Source organism: Penicillium concentricum, assembly GCF_028827145.1.
Source record: "Penicillium concentricum strain IBT 3081 chromosome Unknown utg000001l_segment0_segment0, whole genome shotgun sequence".
Classification (NCBI taxonomy): Eukaryota; Fungi; Ascomycota; class Eurotiomycetes; order Eurotiales; family Aspergillaceae; genus Penicillium; species Penicillium concentricum.
Genome location: NW_026622754.1, coordinates 7,352,502 through 7,376,493, shown reverse-complemented (window position 1 = coordinate 7,376,493; position 23,992 = coordinate 7,352,502). Strand labels below are relative to the sequence as shown.

The window sequence follows — 23,992 nt, the reverse complement described above, 5'->3', positions numbered from 1 at the left end:
TTGCTGTCTGTCGAGTATGTCGCTTTTCGCACGTTCTATTTCGTTCAATTGTCGCTGGGAATTCTGTGAGAGGTCGAGGGTGGATCTACAGATGTGGGGGAAAGCTGCAATGGGGTCATATATCGTGGATCCGGGGGCAATTCGCTGTGGGTCGAGAGTAGCGCAAGGACAATGGTCGATATATACTGCTATCAATTGCAGATGGGCTTGTCGCTGTGGATGCTGTTGTCGCAATCGCTGTCGATGGGATCGTTGCCAGGGCGTTGCAAGGTTGGCTACTGAAGAGCTGATCTGAAGTACCTCGTGCCTCTGAAATAGATTTCTTTTCACAAGGTGGTGATGAATAATAGAAATGATCCAAGGGCGTAAACCAGAAGCTCTGCCGCGGGGATATAAGATAGAAAGGCTAAGAGACGAAGCTCTAGCAAGATATAGGTTCAGGAAAGCTTGGGGTAGCTATCTCAGTTTGAGAGGGAAGGAAATTTGGGGAATTGACAGAAGAGGAAAGAAAAGAAAAAAAAAACGAGATGGGATTCAAGAGTTGCTATATACTATTTGGAGCATCCCAATAGACTATATGCTTTCTGTTTTTTTTCTCTTTCTTTTTTTTTTTTTATTACCAAGGGTTCTCTAGTACGAGATGCCATCATTGGCCCAAGACCCAGAAGTGGGACTGGGAAAAAGATGATACTATTCTGCCTGTAATTCAAATACTGGAAAGGGGACTGGTTCGGCTCCGGGACTGGGGTTAAGGTGCCTTACGGAGTACTCCGTCTCAACATATTTCCCCCTCGGTGAGTGCATACAACCCTAGAATGTACCTTGGTACTCTGTATGTTGTAATAAAGACATATTGAGAGCTACGATGCCTACCGCCTAGCACTAGTAAGCAGCTTTCCAACCTGACTTGACACTATATAACTATCTCTGAGTTTCTTATAAGTGGGCTTCCATGTAGCTAAAATCTTCATACTTGGCATTACTTTTATAGAGTCAACGTCATCTTCTGTGACTGGGCAGAATCCACTACATAGTACGGAGTATAGCGTACATCATACGGGTATTATATTAATAAAACTGTTGACTTTAGGTAATATAATTCAAGCCGCACAGGGAATAGCTTAAAAGGGAATCGCTAAAGATCCCTGAGTGGCTGAACGGTCGAGTTTTCGATCTAAGGGTTGTGAGCGCCACCAAGGCAAATCCGACCACTATTCAGCCTTAAGGGTCTCTGGTCTACATTTACACCTCTCTGGCTATCCTGCATGCAAAACTCAGACGGTTCGATATTACTATTAGCATATCATATGCAATGCTTGGAGAAAAATATACATTGGAAAGGTCAAAATAATGAATAAATTTGACTCGAGACTGGAGCCGAGGCCCCATTGGCCTCCACGATCCACCAGGAAAATTTTTGCAGTAAGACCACCCTCTCACTACTCTTATTTGGGGCAAAATACTGAGATCAAGAAACAAGAAACCACATGCTTTTCATGCTTCGCGTGCTTGAACGTCATCTCCTCTACTTTGTACTTTGCTTTTCTCGCCTATTTCCCAATATATTTAACAAGGAGTCTTCCCCTACAATATGATATATATAATAGCAATTCCTTATCCTTCTGAATATCAAAAGCTAACCTGCAACAATTGTATATTGTAGAAAAGAAAAAAAGGATTGACCTCAACGTCTGAAGGCCATCTTGGCGGAGGCGTATCGATGCCGCATTCAGATCAGGGGCACTCGCCTCGACCAATCATAGCTAATAAATACTGTAATATTACGGTTTTGGATAAATTACGGCCACTTGCCATTTCCGGGTGAGCCCAGTAGCCCGCTTGTCGGCAACTGCTCGTGTTCTCGACTTAGACTCTACACAGTGGAGAGTCTCGGCTATGTTGCGTCCTCCTTCGGTTATTTGTATCCTTTGCAAAGTGAAAAGTCAATATCAATCCGGAAACTAGGAAGTCTAGGATAAACTCCACTAAGGCAATATCTTTTCCCTTTAATCCTTTCTATTGGACTAGCCCGCTATGGTCTGGTCTACAAAGAGACTCTTCTGCATCTTGACGATTCAAGAAGTAAACCACTTTGCAGTTTGTGCTTCGGTATCAAAGCTTTCCATATATTATCTTGTTACAATGTATGTGGTTATAGCAATTGTTGCCTCCGCTGAAAATACTCCTAAGAGAAAGGGGTTAAGAGTACGGATGTTGTACATACTTTATACATTGTTTGTCCCGTTTCATTTGCGAGCTATGAGCAAATATCGAGCTCCACACTGCTGGAGCACACTACTCGTTAGCGGCTTACGATGTATACACTAGCCAAGGGGTTGTGCGCAATTTCTCCGTTAAGGCGCTGCAAGACATTGCAATTGCTCTGCAACATCCATTAATTGCGTCATACCGTGTGCAAGACTAACATCCGAAGCAGATTCCAGGCCCGCTAATACTTTATTCTATACATAATGAAGGCATAATAGGCAAGATATTAGACGACGATCACCGTCGATCCGATAGGTCCTCTCACATTGAACACTAACCCAAAACACCACCTTTTCAGTCACCAAATAGAAAGACATAATTCAATCCGCCATCGACACGATTCATCCACAACCTATCGCCAAATGGACATATGTATAATCAAAGCGGCAGTCAATTCCCGGTGACTGTGGCATCGTAAATAAGGAAATAGGGAATCATTGAACATTTTCAATATGGTTTCGAACGCTCTACGCTAACCCCGCAAGAACTCAAAATGCATGGAGATACACGACGCGCAAAACCTATCTCCAAATTCCGGGGTAATACACAAACATATCATTAAATTTATATACATATTTTCTTGCTATAAACTCTGCATATGTGGGGGTTTCTGCTTTGCAAATAAGAAACTAGAGTTCCTCGGTACGTCTGAGCAGCCATTCAAGGTGACGATAAGCCACGCGAGGCTGGTACTGCGGCTGCATATGACCAGCCTGGTAACTCTCTGCCCACATCAGGCCACGCTCAAAATGCTGAACACCCATGATACCCTGGGGGCCGTCGAGCTCGGAGGCACCATTCTCCGCAAAGACATCGGCGTACAAGAGATCCGGAATTTTGATATCGATGGGGGTGCTTGGCTTCTCCTGGAAACCGAGATGGCCATTCCAGGTCATATTTTGAATGGCCAGAAGTGTGCCGTTGGTGATGACAACCATATCAAAGTCACCGTTTGAAATGAGAACGCGGTTAGTAGCCTCAATCACCTGCGGCAAGACGTGCTCGATTGGGTTCGCCGAAATGTCGCCTTCTTGCTCCGGGCCGGAGTTGCCACCGACGTACACGGGCTCTAGAGAACATCCGTTCCAGGCCGACTTGGGTGCGTGTAGCGCTTTCTTGACATCTGGGCGATCGAAGTAGACGGTTGATCCAGCTGCTTGGTAGTCGAGCGAGGTGGGGAAGGCGAGAACGTCCCAGAGGAGCGGGCACATCAGGTTGATCTCGTAGAGGTCGAAGCATGGGTTGATGTGGAAGACTTCATCGTAAACTAGATCAAACAGATCACAGTCGGCGTTTTCGGTGTAGTTGAAGAACATGGGCGGCTGGGCTTCGGGCGGCGGGAAAGTGAGGTACTTGTCGATGAACTCCTCGTATCCGCAAGACTTGTGCTTCCTGTCGAGCTCCGCCATGAATGATTGGTTGAAGTTGAACAGGTTCGCATTTTGCTGGACGAAGGGTACAACGGGAATTTCTTCCTGCACATAGTCGAACTGTCCAATACACGGGTCGTATGCCAGCGCACCTTAACAGATAGTCAGAATTTTTATCCCAGCTTTTTTGAATATTCGTGATAACTTACCATCTAGATCGAAATACTCCTTGTCATCTTCGTCAAGCATCGCAGCTGAGATATAGGGCACATAACGTCCAGCATAACTCTCACCAGTGACATAGATCTTGAAGTTCTTGATTCCAAATATCTTCTGGAAGTTCTTGAAGAACTTGACAAAATCCTGTGCTGTCTCCTCTTGCGAAACAGCAGTCGGTGTGCCGATAGAGTAGCCCGTTCCGACAGGCTGGTCGACCCTGCGAGATTTTAACAAGTGTCGGGGTTTGTATGCATGATAAGTACTCACCACAGCACATTGGTCAAGTTAACCCAAGCATAAGGGTTCTCCACCGGGGCAAAAGTACCAGGTTGCCAGATAAACTGACCAGTCTCTTGCAAGAAACTCTCCATCGAACTGCATCCAGGGCCTCCGTTGAGCCAGATGGTTACTTCATCTACGGGCTCATTGATGGTAGGCTGGAAGATGAAGAAGAGCGCTCGGGAGCTATTGTCCATATCAATCGGCACCAACCCAGAATACATCTCGCCGATATCAAATGGAACATCCGGCAGAGAGTCCACCAGGTAATCTATGGGTCTATTAGGATCTTTTCCGCCAACAATGATATAACTTCACACTCACGCTCAGTCTTCTTGTCCAAGAAACGGTAATCCTTGTGGGATTTCACATGGTTGTGGTTATTACGAGCCTCAACCGCCCTTTTGGCCTTCTCCTGTGGTGCACGAGCTTTCGCTGCAAAGCGTCCGTGTTTAGCAGCAGTCACTAGGTCCGATCCCAGCGAAAGGGCTAGGAGCGCAGATGTCAGGACTGATTTGAGCAACATCCTGGATCTGTGTCAATGAGCCAAAATGGAGGTAGGATGTCTTTGTTATCCCGATGAGGGGACGCAGCTATATACTACATATTCCCGGAAATGCCGGTCAATAGCTCCTAATCGTGTGATCGGTAAGTCAATTTAAATTAATAAATTCCAGACTAAGAGATTCCAAGTGGATGATTGGAAGAAATGCTTAGCTTCAGGTCGGATAGTGCTTCTTCTACGCCACAATCCCTTGTTCGATAGCAAGTGTCCACTGATATCAGTTTTGGCCATCCAAGGCGGGGTCAATCCCAGAAAGGAACCCTCACCTCCAGGGCTATAAATCTTGCTGCTACTTCTTTTTATCTGTCATCTACTCTATGTACCCCGATGGGCTTTGTCCGCGGTATTGAGTGATTATGGGATAATGGGATAATGTCATGACTGGTTGCAATAATTCGCCGCTTCGTACACATCTATCACCGGGACCGGGCGAGCGACGGATTCCGGTGAGATCGACGGTTATCTGACACTTTGGGATATTAAGCTCCGTGTACTCCGTATGAGAAGTGGGGACAGCTCACAATTGGTCTGGCATACTTCTTATCCCGGCTAAGCATCCTAACCTCCACATTATCATGCGGCCCCGCTCGATTAATGGGATAACCGGCCTGCGGCGGTTGTAACGGTCTGATAGGCGTGTAATCCTCTTAATACCTCATATGATATGCTCCTACTGCTCAGCTCTCCGGTCAGACCCTCACGTACGGACATCATACCCCTGACTATCTCCTTCCGTCGCTATATTCGACATGCAGGGGAATAATGCCATCGAGATGATCACAATAGTGTAAAAGCAATCGCCGTGCGGAATACCTGAGCCTAGGTATCCGCGGCTCTAAAGTATTGATCTCAAGCATACCAAGCTTTCCAAGTCGCTTCGCAGTCACTAGCTTGAAAATATATGGCTGATCAAATGGATTTGTTCTGAACAGGCACCCATTTCGCCGATGATTATGAGTCGATGTGTTTAATATACTCGATATGTTGCAATTGATTGAAAGATGGAAAGAAAAATAGACTTCTAATGTATTTTTATTTGATCTGGTCTATAAAACAAATTACCAAAAAAAATGGACTTGCAGGGAATCGAACCCTGGACCACTCCCATGCTAAGGGAGTATTATACCACTAAACCACAAGCCCAATTTGATGGAAGAGGCATCCATTTAATGCTCTGTAAACCTACACAAAAATTCTTACACTGGATATGTACTTGACATACTCCGCCCCCAGGTGTACAATCCGGTACACCTACGGAGTATGACTTACATGGTTACATTTTAGTATTAGATCTTTTGTGCTCCTCCAAGCTTCTAACCTTGCAATCCCTAGAGGCTATATGGAGTAAATTTAGTAGCCGATGAGACTTGATCAAAATATATATATATATATATATATATATCGCAATTACATATACACCGGATTTTAGGCCGCGCGACATGGCTTTCCCTTTCCACTTTAGTGCTCACCCCTAGCCGCTTTTTGCTCATTGAGTAAAACTGAGCATGCCCCTGTGTATTCCATAATCATTAAACTTGCTCACTGAGCATCGCCTGGTCATTACATAATCAGGATGAACTCGCTCACTGAGCGTCACCTGAGCAGACCTGGAGAGCAGCCAAGTCAGCAGCTCACCTTAATAAAATGTACCACGCTAGTCCCATCTTAATGCAGCCGTTCACCCAGCAATCTTGACCGTTGTCCCCTCAACGAAAGGCTGGCGTCATTAATGTGGCGGTTGTTTCGCCTCTAGCTAGGAGTAGGCTACAGCACGATCCGCAATCCATATCCGCAGCTTTAAGGGTTTGGATATAAACCTAATATCTACTAGGTATTTACGGATATCTAATAGATATCAAATAATACAAATATACCTAGACTTATGACCTCAAGGGGTATATATTATTATTATATATTCCTCTGTATTTTTTGTATAATACCGAGTACTTAAGATTATTAAATATCACTAGCTAGGTATAATTTCTGACCTCGGTCAGAAATTATTCAGAAATCATAGATAGAAGGTTAAATACTACTCTATTTATAGTAGTATATAATAGTAATTTCTGACCTTGGTCAAAAATCTAGTCTAGTTATATTTTTTTAGGGGTTTGATAAATTTACATCTTCTATCTATGTTATATCCTAAAAGCTAATATTCGCCGACTCGGTTTCAACCCAGTAAACTACCCCCCTTCTAACATTAGCAAGCGCTGTAAAGATTCCTTATTAACTTGAAGTTTAGCTTGCTCCCTATAGGCTGTGAATGCCTGTCGATCAGACTATCGGCCCCGGGGCCCCGACCGGCGCCACATTGGACGTTCCGCAGGGCATTATAGCGGCACCGGATTTACGCATATTAGGAAACTTGATGCTTGCCGCTTTGGTCGGCCTGAACCCAAAGCACTTGAATTACATTGTTGAAACCTGGTATATCTACCCGCATCGTGATTTCGCTTTTGATATTGTCCGTACATTAATTCAACCCTCTTTATTGCCGGGAAGTATACTCTGTAGTCTTGTATATTTAAATATAAGCCGATCCATATCTACATATGAATGGTGAATGCTATGCCCGGATGTAGATAGTATACGCGCTCAGACATGCGCTTCGGGTAGTCAAGTTGTCTCACGGAGTTCGGAAGTTCGGAAGTTCGGAAGTTCGGAAGTTCGGAATTTGGCCACGTTGCTATCCTGTAAACCGATAAATGTAGATGAATATGGCAAGTACAGATTGTCATTTTACATGATTGAGGGCTAAAGGGAACTAACTATTAGTGATATCAATCATGTTTTGCTACTCAATTGAGAACTAAGATAGCTTTGAAATTCCCTATAGTCTAGAACAGTACATACTACGTTGCAGTATACATGACAAACAATCCCTAAGGTGTTCGGGTCTGGACCTGGACACGATAGATCCACTTCCCTGCCCAATGATCACGGGCAGCGAAATTTTCACTGCCTAATTAACTATTACGAAGTCACTTAAACACCAATGGGAATAATTCCGCCCGAAAATTCTCAGGGCTACTTTTGCATATGACTCCTTTGGAAGTTTTGATTGCTAATATGTAACTCTCCTCCACACCTCTTCCTTCATCAACTTCAGAAATCTAGGAATTCCTTTATGCAAGTGGAGAATATAACAGCTCTTTTCACATAGAATGTCTACCAATGTCGGGTCTGCCGGCGGCAAGACCGAACATGCATTTGATATGAACACCCAGAGCACCACAGCCCAAAGTACCACAGCCTTTGACGAGAAGACTACTGTTCAAATGGACAATGAGAAATTTGACTCGAAGGCTGCACCAGAGCAAGACCCCAGCTCAGAAGATGTATACCGAACAGCATCTACTGTGGCACCGTCTCAAAGATCAACCAGAAGAGACCCCGCTAGTCGAGTGACTACAGACGCCGAAGGGAACATATATCCAGAGGGAGGCCTCGAAGCCTGGCTGGTAGTGCTGGGCAGCTTCCTCGGTCTTTTTGGATCACTGGGCCTGGTCAACACCATTGGCACTTTCCAAGCATATATCCAAACCCACCAATTGAAGGAATACAGCTCAGGAACCAATGGGTGGATTTTTGGAATGTTTGCCTTCCTCACTTTCTTTTGTGGAGTGCAAATCGGCCCCATCTTCGACGCTCGAGGCCCACGCCTGCTCGTCTTTGCGGGTTCCGTAATTGAAATGGCCATGATCATCCTGCTCGGCTTCTGCACTCAATACTGGCACTTTATGCTGGTCATCGGTGTACTGGGTGGAGTGGGAGCATCCCTCATTTTCACACCGGCAATCTCGGCGATCGGCCACTATTTCTATGAGAAACGTGGACTCGCAACGGGCATTGCTGCCACTGGTGGCTCTGCCGGAGGCATTGTTTTCCCTCTCGTTCTAGAAGCCCTCTTCCCCAAGATTGGCTGGGCCTGGGCCACTCGGGTTGTCGCGTTGATCTGCCTAATTACGCTATCAATTGCAAATATCTTGATTAGGTCCCGACTCCCGCAGAAGCCATTCTCCAAGGAGAACGTGCTTCCTGACTTCCGGATCTTCCGAGACCCGCGATTCGTGCTCACCACCGCCAGCGTCTTCTTTATTGAGTGGGGTCTTTTCGTGCCAATTAGCTACATATCATCCTACGCCCTCGACCATGGGGTCTCTACCAAGTTCTCGTACCAAATCATTGCCATCTTGAATGCCGGCTCATTCTTTGGGCGATGGTTGCCCGGCTTCTTTGCCGATTTCCTTGGTCGTTTCAACACCTTGATCGCGACGGTAGCACTATGCGTGCTCTGTAACGCCTGCTTGTGGCTTCCTGCTGGAGATAGTCTGCCCCTGCTTATAGTTTATGCTGTTCTTTTTGGATTCTCAAGCGGCAGCAATATCAGCTTGACGCCAGTCTGTGTCGGTCAACTCTGCAAAACTGAAAACTACGGCCGGTATTACGCAACTGCCTATACCATTGTGAGCTTCGGGTAAGTGTTTTTTCCCCGTGTGATGTCATTTGCGTATCCATAGCTGACATACTTTTGCCACCAGCACTCTCACCGGAATCCCTATCGCAGGTGAGATCCTGGCACGCTGCAATGGATCCTACTGGGGCCTTATAACCTTCACTATCTGCTGCTATGCGGCTGGTCTTGCATGCTGTACCGCCGTAAAGGTCATTCAAGTTGGCTGGCGTCACCCTCTCGCGATCTATTAAATTTGTGGGGTCGTATCCGGGACTCCGACGCTGGTTGATCTGGTAATCTCGACACGATTTCACGATTTGAAAATGAGCTTAGATAGAAAGAAACCTTTCCCGCTCAGCTTGCATTCTTGCATTTTCTATTCGGCGTCCATGACTGAGTGATTTGTTTACATAGCTGCTACTAATGTCTATATTTATCAATTTGTGATTGGAATTCTACACCAAATCGGATAACGTTTCCGACATGGTCGGTTCGGCCCTTCAGCCATACAAATAGATCTCGAAGTCGAACTGGCAGTTGTAAATAGAACAATTTGCCGCCATGGAGGCAATATAAAACGCATGTTGGAAACTCAGGTTCAGGTTCCCCCCTGCAGGGCTGAGCAGGGCAGAACACATCGCATAAGATATCCGACAGGCACCGGATCTATGTAAACATCTAGTCACAATGATGTCTGTGTACCTTATCCAGCCATGGATTTCATCACTGGGAATGATTTCCAATAGGAGCAGCCTCAGCACTTACCACGGAAACTATAAAGACAACGAAAGCTTAACCAAAAAACAAACATCGACATCACCCCTGGTCAATCTTCTCGCTGTGATGACATCGAGTGTTCATCAATCCATCACCATTGAGTTGTCTAGGCTCTCACTACATATATGACGCTATGCCCATATCCCTCTCCTAACGTCCTTTTCATCTGGGACATTGCTTTTCTTGCTATCGTCTCGAACCTGTCTGGTGGGCATTTGCTTCGTTGCTAAACTTGCTAAACTTGCTATCTAAGGAGTCCTGAATCTAGAACTGTCTTCTAAATCAGCTCCTTCATCAATTCGACAACACCCGGAACCGCCGGCGAACTTGCATTGGCCCCTGCTCTTTCCAAATCGGCCACATTTGCTCAATCGCCCTGCATATACTTTCGTAGGTCCGAATCATGTTTCCCAAAAGATGCTTGATTCTGCTGGCTTGCTCCTGGACACTCTTGCAGAATGTCCTGGCTGTCCCGGATGTGGCGATAGAGCAGCCTGGCCTCGAGGATCGTCGTCGAGAAGAGCGCGACTTTGCCTTGCAGGAGCGCCACAACCATCCTGACCTTGAGAGCTCGCTGCTTTCTGTATTGACCGAGGAGTTGGCTACGACACATGCTCCGCCGCCTCAGACCACCCCGGGGCCAGGAGGTGGTGGTACAGTCCCTGGTGGAGGAGGTGGTACTGTTCCCGGCGGAGGTGGCGGTACAGTCCCTGGCGGTGGCGGTGGTACTACAGTCCCTGGCGGCGGAGGTGGTACAGTTCCTGGCGGTGGCGGTGGTACTGTTCCTGGCGGTGGAGGTGAGCAAACTACTACCTTATTTTCTGAAAGCACTCTTCTTACTCTCCCTGGTACTTAAGGCGGCACTTCACCCACTGGTGGCGGTACGACTGCTACCCCAACTGGTGGCACTGCTAGCACAACAACCGGACCTGCTCCAACTGGTGGCAATGTTAGTCCTCCCCCAAGCGGGCCATCGCCCAGCGGCCCCGCTTCCTTCCCCAGCGGAACCACTCAGCCACCCTCTCCTAGTGGAACCCCACAACCATCGCCCCCTGAAGTAGTCACTACAACTACTAACACTGCCCAGCCTCCTCCCTCCACTAGTGAGCATACAATCACTAGCCCCACATCTCCCCCTGGCGGCAGTAGTGTACCTCCTTCCCCATCCCCCAGCGTTACCACTGGAGGACCACCAGTTTGCCCTCCTCCTTCCACATCTAAGGAGACCACCGTCATCCCGGTGACGGTTACTTGTCCTGCCGTCGTCGTGAGCACTGCCACTACCACCGTCACTGTCACATCTGGTGCGGGACTGGGCCCGACATCAGAGTGCTGTCCTTGCCCCACTGGAGGTGGCGGAGGCGCAGGTGGAGGAGCTGCTGGAGGAGGTGCTGGAGGAGGTGCTGGAGGAGGTGCCGGAGGAGGTGGAGTTTCCCCAAGTGGCGCTACGACAGCCCCAGGGACCGCCTCTGGCACTGGCGTAGTGTCCTCAAGTGGCAGCAGCGTGACAGCCTCATCCACCAGAACCCAAACCAACACCCTGACTCAGACACGAAGCTCGACGCCCCTCATACCGAGCAGCACTAGGCAGCGTACCATCACCACAGGATTGCCCACAACACCAGCTACCCTCGTGACTTTGCCTACGTCAACACCTCCACGTGTATCCCCCTCAACGCCGGGTTCGCGTGTCACTCCACGAGCAATTATCAACCCCGATGTTGTTCGCCGACAGTTATTTAGCAACACGACAGCGACAGCCCACTTCACCAACTCGACTGTTATCTCGAATGCCACGACCAGTGCAGTTAATCTCACCCGAATTGTGACTGAGACTGCCACCGAACCTGCGCCTGCTTTCCTGCCGCGCTTTCATCGTGGACGCAATCGTGTTTAGATTGTTTGGTTGGATTGGGGAAGAGTAGACTGAGATATTGGTTGTTTCTCGATAGATGTTAGATCAGTTTGGCTATTGTCGGTTTTTGATAGTTTTTCTGATAGTTTAAGAGGAGTTTAATGTATTTGGTGGTAATATGATGTTGCTGATGTTTAGTTATCGAATTGATAGCTTGTGCTTATGGCATGGGATTTATTTCTTCTACCATTAACACAAGTGCCCCCAGGCAAGCTTTAGCCTTTAGGGAATCTGCTAGAAAAGTCTGTTGTCGCTTTATGAAGCTTACGATATTTCCAATGTTGCTTGTAATAACTCACGATCTACTCCCTCGGATCTATCTAGTCAACGGGGCAGGATCGGATATAAGGAAATGAAATACATGTGACATAATTCGTCTCTCATTGGTTTAATGTCTCTGAAACAAAAACACAAATTGGAATATAGAAGCGGCAGCAAAAACACTAGAACCCAAAATTCTTCAAAACTCCTGTCACGACTATAGCCCGTACTCGATTCCAGCCTCCTTACGCAGATGGTCAAATCTATCTGTGATGGTGAGGGCATCTATTTTGGTTTCGCTGCTCTTGCTCAAACTCTTCCTCGTCAGAAATCTCTTCGACCTCCGGGTTCCATTCTTTAGGCTGTTGCAAAACGCCGGGGATGCAGGTGATGAGATCATCAGCAATGTCTTTGTCGGTCCCCCGGTCGTTGTGCTTGTTGAGAGTCCTGATCAGAACAGGCAGCATAAGCTCAAGGTTACGGCACAACCGCTCAAACTGGGGATCACGTTCCAAAACCGCGCTTGAAATAGCAACACCCATTTCGCCAGAAATTTCCTCTAATGTGGCAATGACATCATTACGACGATGCGGTCCGTGACGAAGATAGTAGATTGCATCGTGTACACATGACAAAACGAAGATGCGCCGCTCATTGTAGGGGTCATCGGCTAGTATACGTTCAATATCATGGCGAGGCATCGTAGACGAATATCTGGCTGGTGACAGAGACGCTTCCAAAGGTTGCAAGACCCGATGCGATATGTGATTGGAGTGTGCTTTGGAGGTGAAATTTACTGACGATTTCTGGACAAGCAAGGTGTAAGCAAATCACTGAATTATCCGACGATGTAGAATCAGATGCGTTCTCGGGGATTGCTTGCAGGCTATGTCTGATTGAGAACTTGGGAAGGTAGTGGGTGATATTTATGCAGTTGTACAGAGTACAGTTGGTACTGATTCAATTCCCTGGTTGATATATTTGACAAAGACAGCAATTACAACAAAGATTTTATTTTTGTTCTCTCAAGGAAGAAAAGAAACCTTGAACCTTGGAAGACTCCGGGTTATTTTTGCCAAGAAAGAAAGCCTTCGCCTTCACCTTACCCACAAAGACACTATTTATATCTTAGCAAAATAGATAATGAGGTCTGTGATAGAGGCTAATAACCTGCTGCTTTGAGTTTAGAAAAGAACCCGATAGAACTTTTCCCAGTTATATTGGAGTCGAAATACGAGACTGGGCACAGCTCACGTTGTAACAATGCCATAACCTCTATGTAGACAACTTGCTGGAAGAACTAATTTTGAAACTTTCATCATGTTCAGATATATCGGCCAAATAAATGGACTCGATAAACAAAGAGAATAATACAAAGGGCAGAGCATGGGGTAGTTGAACCAGATAAGAAAAGAATGCAGGTGGCAGGTGACCATGTATCACCAAACAAAGGATTAACGGCCAGACAGGCAGCAAAATCTATATGTGTTTGAATGCTTTGCTTGATATTTTCATCGTATAATTCCGAATAATCTATAGATGTTACTTGTCCGATAAGTCCATAGTAATTTTTAACTATGATTTGGACATGTTTTATATGAGTTTCTCAATGTATCCCATCGGCACTCTCTAGCTAAACAAGATACCTAAAATCTGAGTTGCATGAGATACGAGCACAATTTTCGAAACGTATTTCCCGTCTAATAGATGCACATTTGCTCTGACCTCTCATGGTTTTACCGAGTTCATGATAAGGCTCAGCCGGAACAATTCTCCGCTGCTGACATATAAGTATTTACCGAGGAATCCATGAGTAAGTAATCAAATAAGCTACACCCTATGAGGCTTTAAAAAGATCAACTAGATGTATAGTTGACTCTAATTATGACAATCTCTTATCAGTTCTGATAAATCTGATAACCCTGGAACGCCCCACAGTCCCGAGGTCACTTGAACCAATGACGCAACTACCTGCCTGATTGGGATTAGCTTTAGATTGGCTTCTCCACATGATCCAATACGAGCCGTCCCCCGCGTTTAGGCAAACCAGAGATCGACGTGTTGAATCAGAGGTATTCGAGCACACGAAGTACTATGTACATGCTTAAATAGTCGGTCTGTAACACGTCTAATGGACACTACTGCCGGGACCACGATGAAGCGATGGTATAAGTGGAGGGACGCTGTGCGACACCATAGCGCATATGTACTTGTTCCGGCTGGAGCTGCCTAGAAAGGCTAGCGACATGCAACCTTGGAATGTAGGCCGTGGATAAGATAAGCGTGGCAATCAAGTGGCCCCGAGGATCATCATTGAGCTATATGAACCCCATTCCTCAGGGCAAGGGACTTTCTACTCATTATTTCCTCGATTGCTGACACCCTTACAATAAACAAAGACCTCGCTTCCCTCACCTTCTCCTCCATCAACTTGTGGACCATCACCACTTCAACTCTACTTAGATGGCGGTTGTCTTTATCTCTCATTGTCCCCAACGGCTTCATTGGCATTCTTATACTATATCTCTGTGTCAGGCTATACGCAGAGCTAGTAGAAAAAGTATCCGGACGTCTAAACCAGTTCGCTAAGAAGATTGTCGCTGTCCAAGAAAAACGTAGTGACAAGCCAAGACGAAAATGTCAATCGAAATCGTCCCGCTGGCTCAGACCGACATACCCGGGGCTGTAGACTGTGTGCAGAAAGCGTTTGCCGACGATCCATATTTTCGTTGGGCGTTTGATGACCCATCCAAGGTATGAAATACATTTTTCCACAAACCTTGGCTCCGATGACTTCATCGTGGCTTTAAGACAGAGGCGCAAAAAAAAAAAGAGTGGAGCACAAAGAAGTGGATATCGAATCAAGTAATAACGGGATCTAACAGTTTAACATCCAACGAAACGCAGCCTCCCTCGCTGCTCATTTCCGATATGGTATCAATTGCGACTGTCCCATCTCTGTCGCCAAGATAACTCGCGCCGCAAATGAAACCAAGAGCGAAGGCGAAATACGCCTACCAGCCGGTACTGTGGTCGGCGTTGCCTGGTGGTACTCGCCACAAGGGCCCTCCAAATCACAGACCTGGTCTGCTTGGGCGCAAGACTGGCTCCTTTCCTTCCGCCAGCTCATGAACAATATCCGCTTCCTCGGTCGTGGTGGTCTAAATGTCCACCGCTATTGGATTTGGAAACAAGTGCAGCAAACTGCGCATGATGCCATCTGGCAGGATCCCCGTGGGTACTATTTTTGCAATGTTGTCTGCGTTGATTCAGAGGCGCGTGGTATGGGAGTGGGCAAGAAGCTCATGGAGAATGTCATGGAGAAGGCTGATCGGGAGAATATGCCGTGCTACCTTGAGAGCTCCAAGGGGTATCCAAACGTGGGTATTTATGAGAAAATGGGCTTTGAATTGGTCAAGGAGATTGAGTGCGTGGATGGAGGGGACGTCTGCAAGGTATGCCCTGTTGGCTGGAGATTTACCTCATTAAATCACTGACACGCGCTATCCCAGTTATATTGCATGATTCGAAACCCCAAGTCCAAAGAATAAGGCTGAAATTGCAACAGCCGATACCGTTCATTAACACAGATACACAGGGAGGGAGATTGAGTGACAGACTATCACTAATTATTAGTATTTGAATCACAACCTTGGAAGCATTTTAGTAGCTGTCATGTTTGATTGCTTTAGCAGCGTGCGTGAGATGATCGAATATCGCTTTTTTCCCCAAGTCTCTAGCAAGTGAGCTTGGACTATTTAGAGTTAATTTCCTTTCCAATCTCTATCTCTGTATTTTCTTGGCTTTAGGTTGGGGTATGTCGCAGCGAAACATGATCACTCCTTTGTCTTTTGATTAGCCGTCTGCGTCCCAGAAGGTGAGAGCCACAGAGGCACTGATGTGTGCTTTGTTCCCGTCTTCTGACCTCAATGATCTTTTTCTAATTCAACACAATTCAACTCGTCCGCTATACGTTTGTTTTTGTATTTCCATAAATTTAACTATTATGAGCATATAGCGCCATAGACGAGAGTGTGGGCACTGGTAAACATTCAGGTTGAATACGGAATACGGAGAGTGAAATTCGGCCTAGGTGAGCCGCTTATAATGTTCGAGGCATCGATTTTCAGGAATAGTCTAACTATGTACATATGGAAGATAACATTAGAAGGAAACAGGCCTCAGGCAGCCATGTCACCCCTATGATCAAGCCCATTTTCCTAGCAGTCCCATCAACACCACCCCACTGACCAAAGAAATACCACCAGTCAAAACTTTTGACAACTTCGCATGCAACATTTCACCTCCATCAATGACCCAGTCACGCGCCCACATATCAACGACACCAACCCACACCAGAATACCAGCAGACAACGCGTCCAATGTTCCTAGTGCAATTAAAGTGCCCCTTGAGTTACCATTGAAGGTGTGCAAAACACCAAGTCCAATGGCCATGCCAATAGGTGTGATCAAGGCAAATGCCATCGCCATACACGCCTTAGAAGGGAATATAGGTCCGGGGAGGATTGCAATGCGAGCACCGAGTGCCAACCCTTCAAAGAATTGATGAAACACAATCACCACCAGAAGCGTCTTGTAAAATGAGTCCCCAGCAACGACGAGGGTGAGACCAATCAAGATACTATGGAAAAGTATACCCGCTTCCATGACAATTACCGAAAATTTGCTGTTGGGCCCGGTAAGATCGAATGAGCCGTGATTGTGCCCCAGACAAACCAACGTAGGCTGCTGCTGTTGGTTCTGAGAGTGGTCATGCGAGTGGTCATCCTCTTCCTTCTGATGTGTTTGCTGAGATTCGGATGGGGTGGTTGCTGCGGAGGTCTTCTTGCTGTTGCGAGCAACAATAACCCTGTGACCAATGTATTCCAACAAGAAAGCAATGAATATACCCGCCATGACTACCGCAGAGGTAGTTGCTTCGTACTCGAGCTCTCCTAAACATTCATTGGTAAACATGAGGGTGGCATGTGTGTATAGCTAAGGAAAGCAATCAGCAAATGGTACGTCTGTCAAGGTCGAGCTTACTTACATGGATGAAAGCCGTGGCGAGGATAATGCCAGTTCCAAATTGTTTGATGACGGTCGAGACCACCCCATTGATCGAGGCAAATGGAAGTTTCATCAAGAGAATAGGGGCAAAGACACCAATTGCACTAGTGACAAGGACAACGAACAGTGTACCAACTCTTAGAGGCACGTTGTAGTCTCTAGCTTTGATATCACACGATGAAGCACTATGTTCCTCTGATTCACCTTCACCCACGCAGTGTCTAGGATAGCCAAAGTCAATAACGCTCAAATTTGGAAAAATTGTGATAAGCTTACTCGACACCAGCATGGAAGTGACAGCTTTGCTTGGCTTCGCTTGAGGATTCTTCGTGGTCGTGGGTATCATCTTTACTGTGACTGTCTTCGGTCCCCTCGGCTTCCGTTTCTTCTTCTTGAATCAGGACATCGTTTCCATCTCCATCCATGCAATATCTTCGCATTTTGTAGGTTAGTGTATTGTCATAGAGACGCATGCGTGTGTACTTACGACTCGCTTCCGTGGGAGTGACACCCAGTGTATTGTGCTGGAATCCCGGTTGTAGGGGTAGATGTGGCCGAAACTAAAACTTCGTGGCCATCTCCATCAATACAGTAAATGCTTGAGCCATGGCTATGACAGCCAGTTATAGATGATGTTTGTGCTGATGTTGTTGCTGTGGCCGCATATACCCTGGAAATGCCCAGTGATATAAGGAAAGGTCTGGAAACGAGCATGATGAAACTGGTGCTCTACTCTTCCGCAAATAGATGATATTGGGATTGATGGAATGAATATGGCACAAGTCAGAAAATTTTAATGGAATACTGGGTGCAATCATATCTAAAATGCCTGGTATATTAAGTAAGAGCCACCATACGGCTCTCACCCCCAAGGTTCTCAATGCCAAGCGAAACATCTTTCCATATTTTCGCCAAGAGCAGGTCTAAACTTCAAATCCGGGTTTCCTCCGGAGAATATCGCCCATTCAGTTCTTGCTCTCTCAAGGTACTCCCGCCAACGTGTCTTGGCGACCCTCCCGCCGAGCCTTTGTCTTGGCACCAATCTAGGATTTTCTGTTCTGATTGCTGGAGAAAAAGAGACTTTTGACGAGAGAAGCAAAGAAGCTCTCAAGGTCCCCTCTTGGCAGATTGCACCATCCGTGTACCGGGAAATATGGAGAAGACATCCCGCTTCCTATCCTATACTAGGTGTTGCGTTGACTACCGACACAACGCAATGAGAACGAAAGCCACACTTGGCAAACAGTTGAGAAAAACTAAAAACATCGTATATGGAAGTGTCAAAAACCTAGTAAAACTGATATAAAAGCTGCCCCTACCGTGTTTAAGAATTTTCTTCCATAGTTCTCCAGCAATTTGCCTCGATTATACAAACATGCTTTTGTTCAAGCTCATTCTCTCCTCTGCAGCAATTGCTGCTGCTCTTCCTACCCCCGAAAGCTCTGGAGGCAATCAATCCCTGCCATCCTCTCGGACCGGGCTTGCACCTTGGAACGCCGGCGCTGTGAATCAATTTCCCATCCATTCAAGCTGCAATGCAACCCAGCGTCGCCAGATTGAGCTAGGTCTTAACGAAACCATTGCTCTTGCCGAGCATGCTCAAAACCATATCTTGAGATGGAGAAATGAGAGTGAGATCTATAGGAAGTATTTCGGTGACCGCCCATCCATGGAAGCCATCGGTGCATTTGATATCGTGGTCAACGGCAATAAGAAAGACGTTTTGTTTCGATGTGATAACCCGGACGGAAATTGTGATATTAAAAGTAATACACCTTGCTCTATATGAGGGATGATAGTTATACTAAACATCTCAACCAAATAGGTTATGCCGGACATTGGCGAGGCGAAAATGGCACGGATGAGACAGTTATCTGCGACCTGAGCTACCAAACTCGTCGCTCTCTCTCAACCATGTGTGGCCTTGGATATACAATCTCAGAATCCGAGACCAATACCTTCTGGGCCGCTGATCTGTTGCACCGCCTATATCATGTTCCTGCCATCGGACAGAACTGGATAGATCATTTTGCAGACGGATATGAAGAGGTCATTGACCAGGCGAAGAAAAATGCGACGCTGTCAACGCATGATTCGGAGACTCTGCAGTACTTTGCACTGGAGGTATATGCTTACGACATTGCTGTGCCGGGGATTGGTTGTCCAGGTGTCCAACATAAGCATGATGAACCCCACGTTGAGCAAACAACATCTGAGGCTGTGACCAGTCAACCAACTCCTACTGCAACAAATACCGATGCGCCTTCGACGGCTTCCGACGTGCCTCCGGTAAGTCGCTTTTTGTGTTGCACTGTGGTGACCCGAAACTGATTTGAATAGAATTGCCATACCCATGAAGGAGGCGAGCTCCACTGCACTTGATGTTTTTATTGTTTAGAACGGCGAAAAGCCTGATTACGCAATTAAGGCACAAGTAACGAAAACTTTGGCAAGATGATAGGCCTGACGTGAAGGAAATTGAGGGGTATTCATAGCAGGAGAGCGAGGGAAGAAGGGTCCTATTGGTCCAAGACACCAGCCTCAACATACTTAGAGATTGTACTCCGTACGGAGCAACATAATATAATCCATATCAATGCTGCGCCTATTCACTACCATATTTTTTATAAAGGGGCACATTTAAATATTACAGTTCGTATTCGGCCCCCTATGTTGTAGTAGTCTTGTTTGTTCGGCATGGATCCAGGGGTAAGGATTTTTTCGGTGTGAATTATTTTCTTCCAAAAGACTTCAATATTGCCCCTTTTATCATAACCGCTCTTATTTTATTGATATAGCTTATATTTTGCATTTTATATTCATCATGTGTTCAACCATTCTGGCTGGACGATCACTGCATCTCGTGGTGCTGTGAATTTGGAGTGAAGCTTTGTTACTATTGGCATATAGACTGGGCTAATTGGCTTATAGTGTGTTGATCCATTCCACGTTTTTTTCCAAGGCGATTTGGGAAACTGCAACAGTAGATTAATTATTGTATCGCGATGATTCCCAGGTTGGAGAGGGCCTAGTTCTGGAGACTTGTTACACTAAGCATTAACAATGTAGACCATTTCATGAGTAGTAAAAATCACTGGCTTAGTAGTTAATTATATTAAAATTAAGTTGCATCCCGAGGTCGCTATAGACGCTGGTCGAGCTGATCATGAGATATGCTTGGCTACCGGTAGTATTACTCCTGATAGATGAATCCCCATAGTAGTTGGATTTTATTGCCAAAATAAAGGCCCATAAAAAGCTTAGTTGAGTGAATTATAGAAATGAAATCTCTATCTGGCTAAATTTCTGTTATTTGTTAACGTGATGCAGGTCATCAAAATATTACATCTTTTTGGATAAAACGCTTCGAGGTTCGGCAAGTGGATGAACGCTGCAGGTGAACTGATGAATAAATATATCTTTACGTGATATATATCTCTTTCAAGTTTCATATGATCTTGAGACGTATTCGATTTGGACTCGCATGTGTTTTGTTCCTATATTTTGTTCAACATTTGTCATGTGAACCATGTGATTGAGAGATATATATAATGAACAATCTTTTATTGTTAAGATATTTCTGTGACAGCTCAACATGTTTATCATTAAAAAGCACATGGGCAAATGATTTCAATATTACTTCTATATGCTAAAGAACAAACACTACTTTGTTCAATAAGAGAATTAATTGTAGCGGAAGATGGGAAATTTTTCAGCTTCCCGGTAGAGGATCTAGTCACTCGAAGTAGTCTGTCTAGTTTGTATGACGGATCGACATCAACAATACGACAACGCTTAGTTTTACCTATTATTTTCAAATATAGATTAAGGCTGCCCGTGGCTGTGATTGATGCTACATAACTCTACTGGGGCAAGCTTTGCCGGCGTGAATTGTACAATGTCATGCAGCTTTGTATGCATATTCAAGATGTGACCGACACACATATGACCTATGATCTGTGAACTATGTTGAAATAGAACGAGGAACCCAATTTCAAATATGCCCCTGACGCCCTATAATCTGTCCCACCGAGAGACACCACATAATAAGATGCTCTCATATGCTAGGGTGGAATCCACATACTGAAGTGGCCAACAGGGGTTACAAACAGAGCCTATGGAAAGAGGATTTGGAGCAGGGGGTTGTATGATCAACCGATAAGAATGCTATCTAAGCAATGATTTGCCAATATTAGGGTTCTAGGGTTACTTTTGCTGCAGGAGAAGGTAATTTACACTATAAAGGGTGTGGGAATGTCCGAAGGCGCACGAGATACCAATCTAGGGGTAAAAAACTGCCTTCAAGCCAATAGAGGCCTTGCATCACTAGAGGAATAGTTCATTTCACTACAAGGTGTTGCCGAATGTACCTAGGACCCTTTTCAGAAAACTTTGATTGCTGTTGCCGTAAAGCCCCCAAATCATCCAGGTGCGCTTTAAGAGGAAACCACCACTCATTCCATTTTATATCAAACTATCATTTTGACGGGCACATATCCGCCCCTCCACTATTTTCAATAATTATATTCCTTATTGTGACCAGTTCGAGTGATGAAACTGCCGCGGTCCGCTTGGACTTGGAGCGCATTCCAGGTTGATACGGCATTGTTTATGTACGGCGGTGTCTCGACCGTCGCCATTCCCGTTGAGGCAATCATAACACCAGCACCCAAGCTTAAAGAACAACGCCCCATACAACGATCCAAGTCTAAGCGAAAAAGCCTGAAGAGGTCACTCTCCAAGATCTTTTGATCTGGGAATCGGCTGTCCCTTACAGCCATATTGGCACATCGCGATGAGTTTACACGGACTTGGCGTGATTGGGGCCCAGGTGGCCGCGGCGATCAAAACCGACGAGAAACTCCCAACGACGCCTAATATCGCGCCCCCACGATGTTCCATCACGTCTTCGCCTGGGGCTCACAGCCAGGAGTTTGATCCATCGATCGGTGCAAAGCCATGCTCGCCTTTCTATCCTCATTCAAGTCCAACTATCTCACACGAACAACTCACCTTCGAAACGAAGAATGCCAACCGGAGAAGCAATTTGAGAGACCTGGAAAGCATGGGCCCATACGCAAGCTGCCGAACCGATAGTCCCCGACGATCGAAGTTGTGGGAGGAAGAGAACAAACCATTGACATGGTTGCAGTCTTTGAATAACAAACAACGGATGGCACTGAAGGCAGTCGTGGCTGTAGTGACGGTGGGGACTATGATTGCAATCGCATTGGGCATCACTGCGGCGGTAGGAGGAGCAGGTTGGAAAGCCAGTGCCGAAAAAACGGCAACTGGGGGATAAGTGAGTCGTTCGAGTCTTGTGCACTCACTGGTTTACATTCATAGCTGACAGGACATGCAAGGTTCCGGTTACCATTTTACCATTTTTGATTCGGGGCGATGAGCAACCCGATCATCATTCATTATGATTCACATCATCGAATTCTCCGACCTAACCCAGGTCACCCTTTTTTGTTTCTTCTTTCTCCTTTGAAGGTGCCATGGAGAGCTGGAGTTTGAGGGTGAGCATTTTGTTATTCTTAATTAAAGATTATTCCACTTGTCCAACATGTCGGATTCCGGCGTGATCAGGATCCCGCGGGTATTCAATTGGACATGTCATGGAATTGGAAACCGCTGTATCATATCCTAAGTTATTTTTTTGTTCAAAATAGTGCCTGAGGTGTGATTTGTAGCCTTAAAATGCAGGCCATAACACCGACCGGGTCGGACCGACCTTGGCGCCGAAAGGGAAATTATAAATCCGACCCGATGACTCCACTAGCGCTATAAAAAACCGCAAACTTTTTCGCCCTTCTCTCTTTTTCTTTTTTTCTCTATCGAAAAAAAGCAACTGAGCCTGCCACGACCATCGTTCTGTCTTACGACAAACCCACGACGATGTGTTGCCTTCGGTCCTACGGACTTCGGTCTTACGGGACTGATCGGCTCAGGAGATAGATTGTCCTCGATAGGAAGTTCGTTTCCTGTGTCCTCTTAAGTGAGGGCGGTGGGATTTGAATGTCGAAGACGGGACACATTCCTTCGCCTCAACTCTGTTTTGCAGTTGAAGCGAGAGTAGCGACCAACGCATTGATGTTTGTGAAGGTCTTGTAAAAAAAAAAAACAATAACTGAACAGATTCAGCGTAACCTATAAATCCTAGGCCGAAGAGTCACTACACTGTTCCTATTGTAATGTGGGCAATTCAGCCGGACCTGTATGCAAAAATAAATACGGCATCGCAGTCATTGACATCACTGGGAATCCCATGTTCTGGTCGCACGGTGGTTTTCAAAGTTAGCCTCTCGAAGCTCAACTCGAATGAAGGATAGGATGTCCTAAGATCATCCATACTCCAGTCTTTTTGGGAGGAGTCGAACATGACTTATGGCATCACTCCCGAACGACTCATGTAAAATGGTTAAAATATCCTAGCTCACACAAGGGGCTTACTTGATCTCTGAATGCCGCTCCTGTTTAGGTGGTGATCCATCCCTCTCAGCTCGCGGAATGCGACACCACCACCTTTCTAGGGATTACATGGGATCTGTTTACGATCTGACCACGATCGACGGGCATTTTCTCACCTGTTAAGTGTTATTTTTCATTCTTGGCGACATTCTGATGGCATTACGCACGGCTTGGCCTCGTGTCAAGGTGCAGTCCCTGTTGATGCGACGGCATTCCCGCCTGCTTGTTGAGCTGTTGATCATCAATGCAAAGGAACTACTAAAGGTCTGAACATCTCCTCAAGGTAGTTCCCTATTCATTGTCTCTAAAGGAGAGCATTCAATCAATCGAGCCAT

The 23,992-nt window shown here is 46.0% G+C and overlaps 8 protein-coding genes across 8 annotated transcripts; 5 read left to right on the top strand and 3 right to left on the bottom strand.

The window, feature by feature from the left end:
• Window positions 1-2,897: 2,897 nt before the first annotated feature.
• On the bottom strand, window positions 2,898-4,662 carry sxa2 (putative pheromone processing carboxypeptidase (Sxa2); the record flags this gene model as incomplete). Its single annotated transcript, XM_056720567.1, has 4 exons — window positions 2,898-3,790; window positions 3,848-4,074; window positions 4,125-4,407; window positions 4,461-4,662. The coding sequence occupies 4 exons, from the start codon at window positions 4,660-4,662 to the stop codon at window positions 2,898-2,900; spliced, it is 1,605 nt and encodes a 534-aa protein (XP_056584702.1).
• A 3,206-nt stretch (window positions 4,663-7,868) lies between these two features.
• N7517_002836 (MCT family MFS transporter) lies at window positions 7,869-9,411 on the top strand (the record flags this gene model as incomplete). The annotated part of the gene is made up of 2 exons (XM_056720566.1): window positions 7,869-9,181; window positions 9,246-9,411. The coding sequence occupies 2 exons, from the start codon at window positions 7,869-7,871 to the stop codon at window positions 9,409-9,411; spliced, it is 1,479 nt and encodes a 492-aa protein (XP_056584701.1).
• A 929-nt stretch (window positions 9,412-10,340) lies between these two features.
• N7517_002835 (putative extracellular threonine rich protein) lies at window positions 10,341-11,834 on the top strand (the record flags this gene model as incomplete). Its single annotated transcript, XM_056720565.1, has 2 exons — window positions 10,341-10,734; window positions 10,795-11,834. The coding sequence occupies 2 exons, from the start codon at window positions 10,341-10,343 to the stop codon at window positions 11,832-11,834; spliced, it is 1,434 nt and encodes a 477-aa protein (XP_056584700.1).
• A 542-nt stretch (window positions 11,835-12,376) lies between these two features.
• On the bottom strand, window positions 12,377-12,814 carry N7517_002834 (uncharacterized protein; the record flags this gene model as incomplete). The annotated part of the gene is made up of 1 exon (XM_056720564.1): window positions 12,377-12,814. The coding sequence occupies one exon, from the start codon at window positions 12,812-12,814 to the stop codon at window positions 12,377-12,379; it is 438 nt and encodes a 145-aa protein (XP_056584699.1).
• A 1,936-nt stretch (window positions 12,815-14,750) lies between these two features.
• N7517_002833 (GNAT family N-acetyltransferase) lies at window positions 14,751-15,664 on the top strand (the record flags this gene model as incomplete). The annotated part of the gene is made up of 3 exons (XM_056720563.1): window positions 14,751-14,867; window positions 14,999-15,568; window positions 15,626-15,664. The coding sequence occupies 3 exons, from the start codon at window positions 14,751-14,753 to the stop codon at window positions 15,662-15,664; spliced, it is 726 nt and encodes a 241-aa protein (XP_056584698.1).
• Window positions 15,665-16,319: 655 nt separating this feature from the next.
• Window positions 16,320-17,897, bottom strand: zrfC (putative ZIP Zinc transporter; the record flags this gene model as incomplete). The annotated part of the gene is made up of 4 exons (XM_056720562.1): window positions 16,320-17,111; window positions 17,164-17,404; window positions 17,460-17,615; window positions 17,671-17,897. The coding sequence occupies 4 exons, from the start codon at window positions 17,895-17,897 to the stop codon at window positions 16,320-16,322; spliced, it is 1,416 nt and encodes a 471-aa protein (XP_056584697.1).
• A 661-nt stretch (window positions 17,898-18,558) lies between these two features.
• On the top strand, window positions 18,559-19,565 carry aspf2 (major allergen Asp F2; the record flags this gene model as incomplete). Its single annotated transcript, XM_056720561.1, has 3 exons — window positions 18,559-18,949; window positions 19,009-19,472; window positions 19,524-19,565. 3 exons carry the CDS (start codon window positions 18,559-18,561, stop codon window positions 19,563-19,565), a joined length of 897 nt encoding a protein of 298 aa, XP_056584696.1.
• A 2,413-nt stretch (window positions 19,566-21,978) lies between these two features.
• Window positions 21,979-22,485, top strand: N7517_002830 (uncharacterized protein; the record flags this gene model as incomplete). The annotated part of the gene is made up of 1 exon (XM_056720560.1): window positions 21,979-22,485. One exon carries the CDS (start codon window positions 21,979-21,981, stop codon window positions 22,483-22,485), a length of 507 nt encoding a protein of 168 aa, XP_056584695.1.
• Window positions 22,486-23,992: the final 1,507 nt, after the last annotated feature.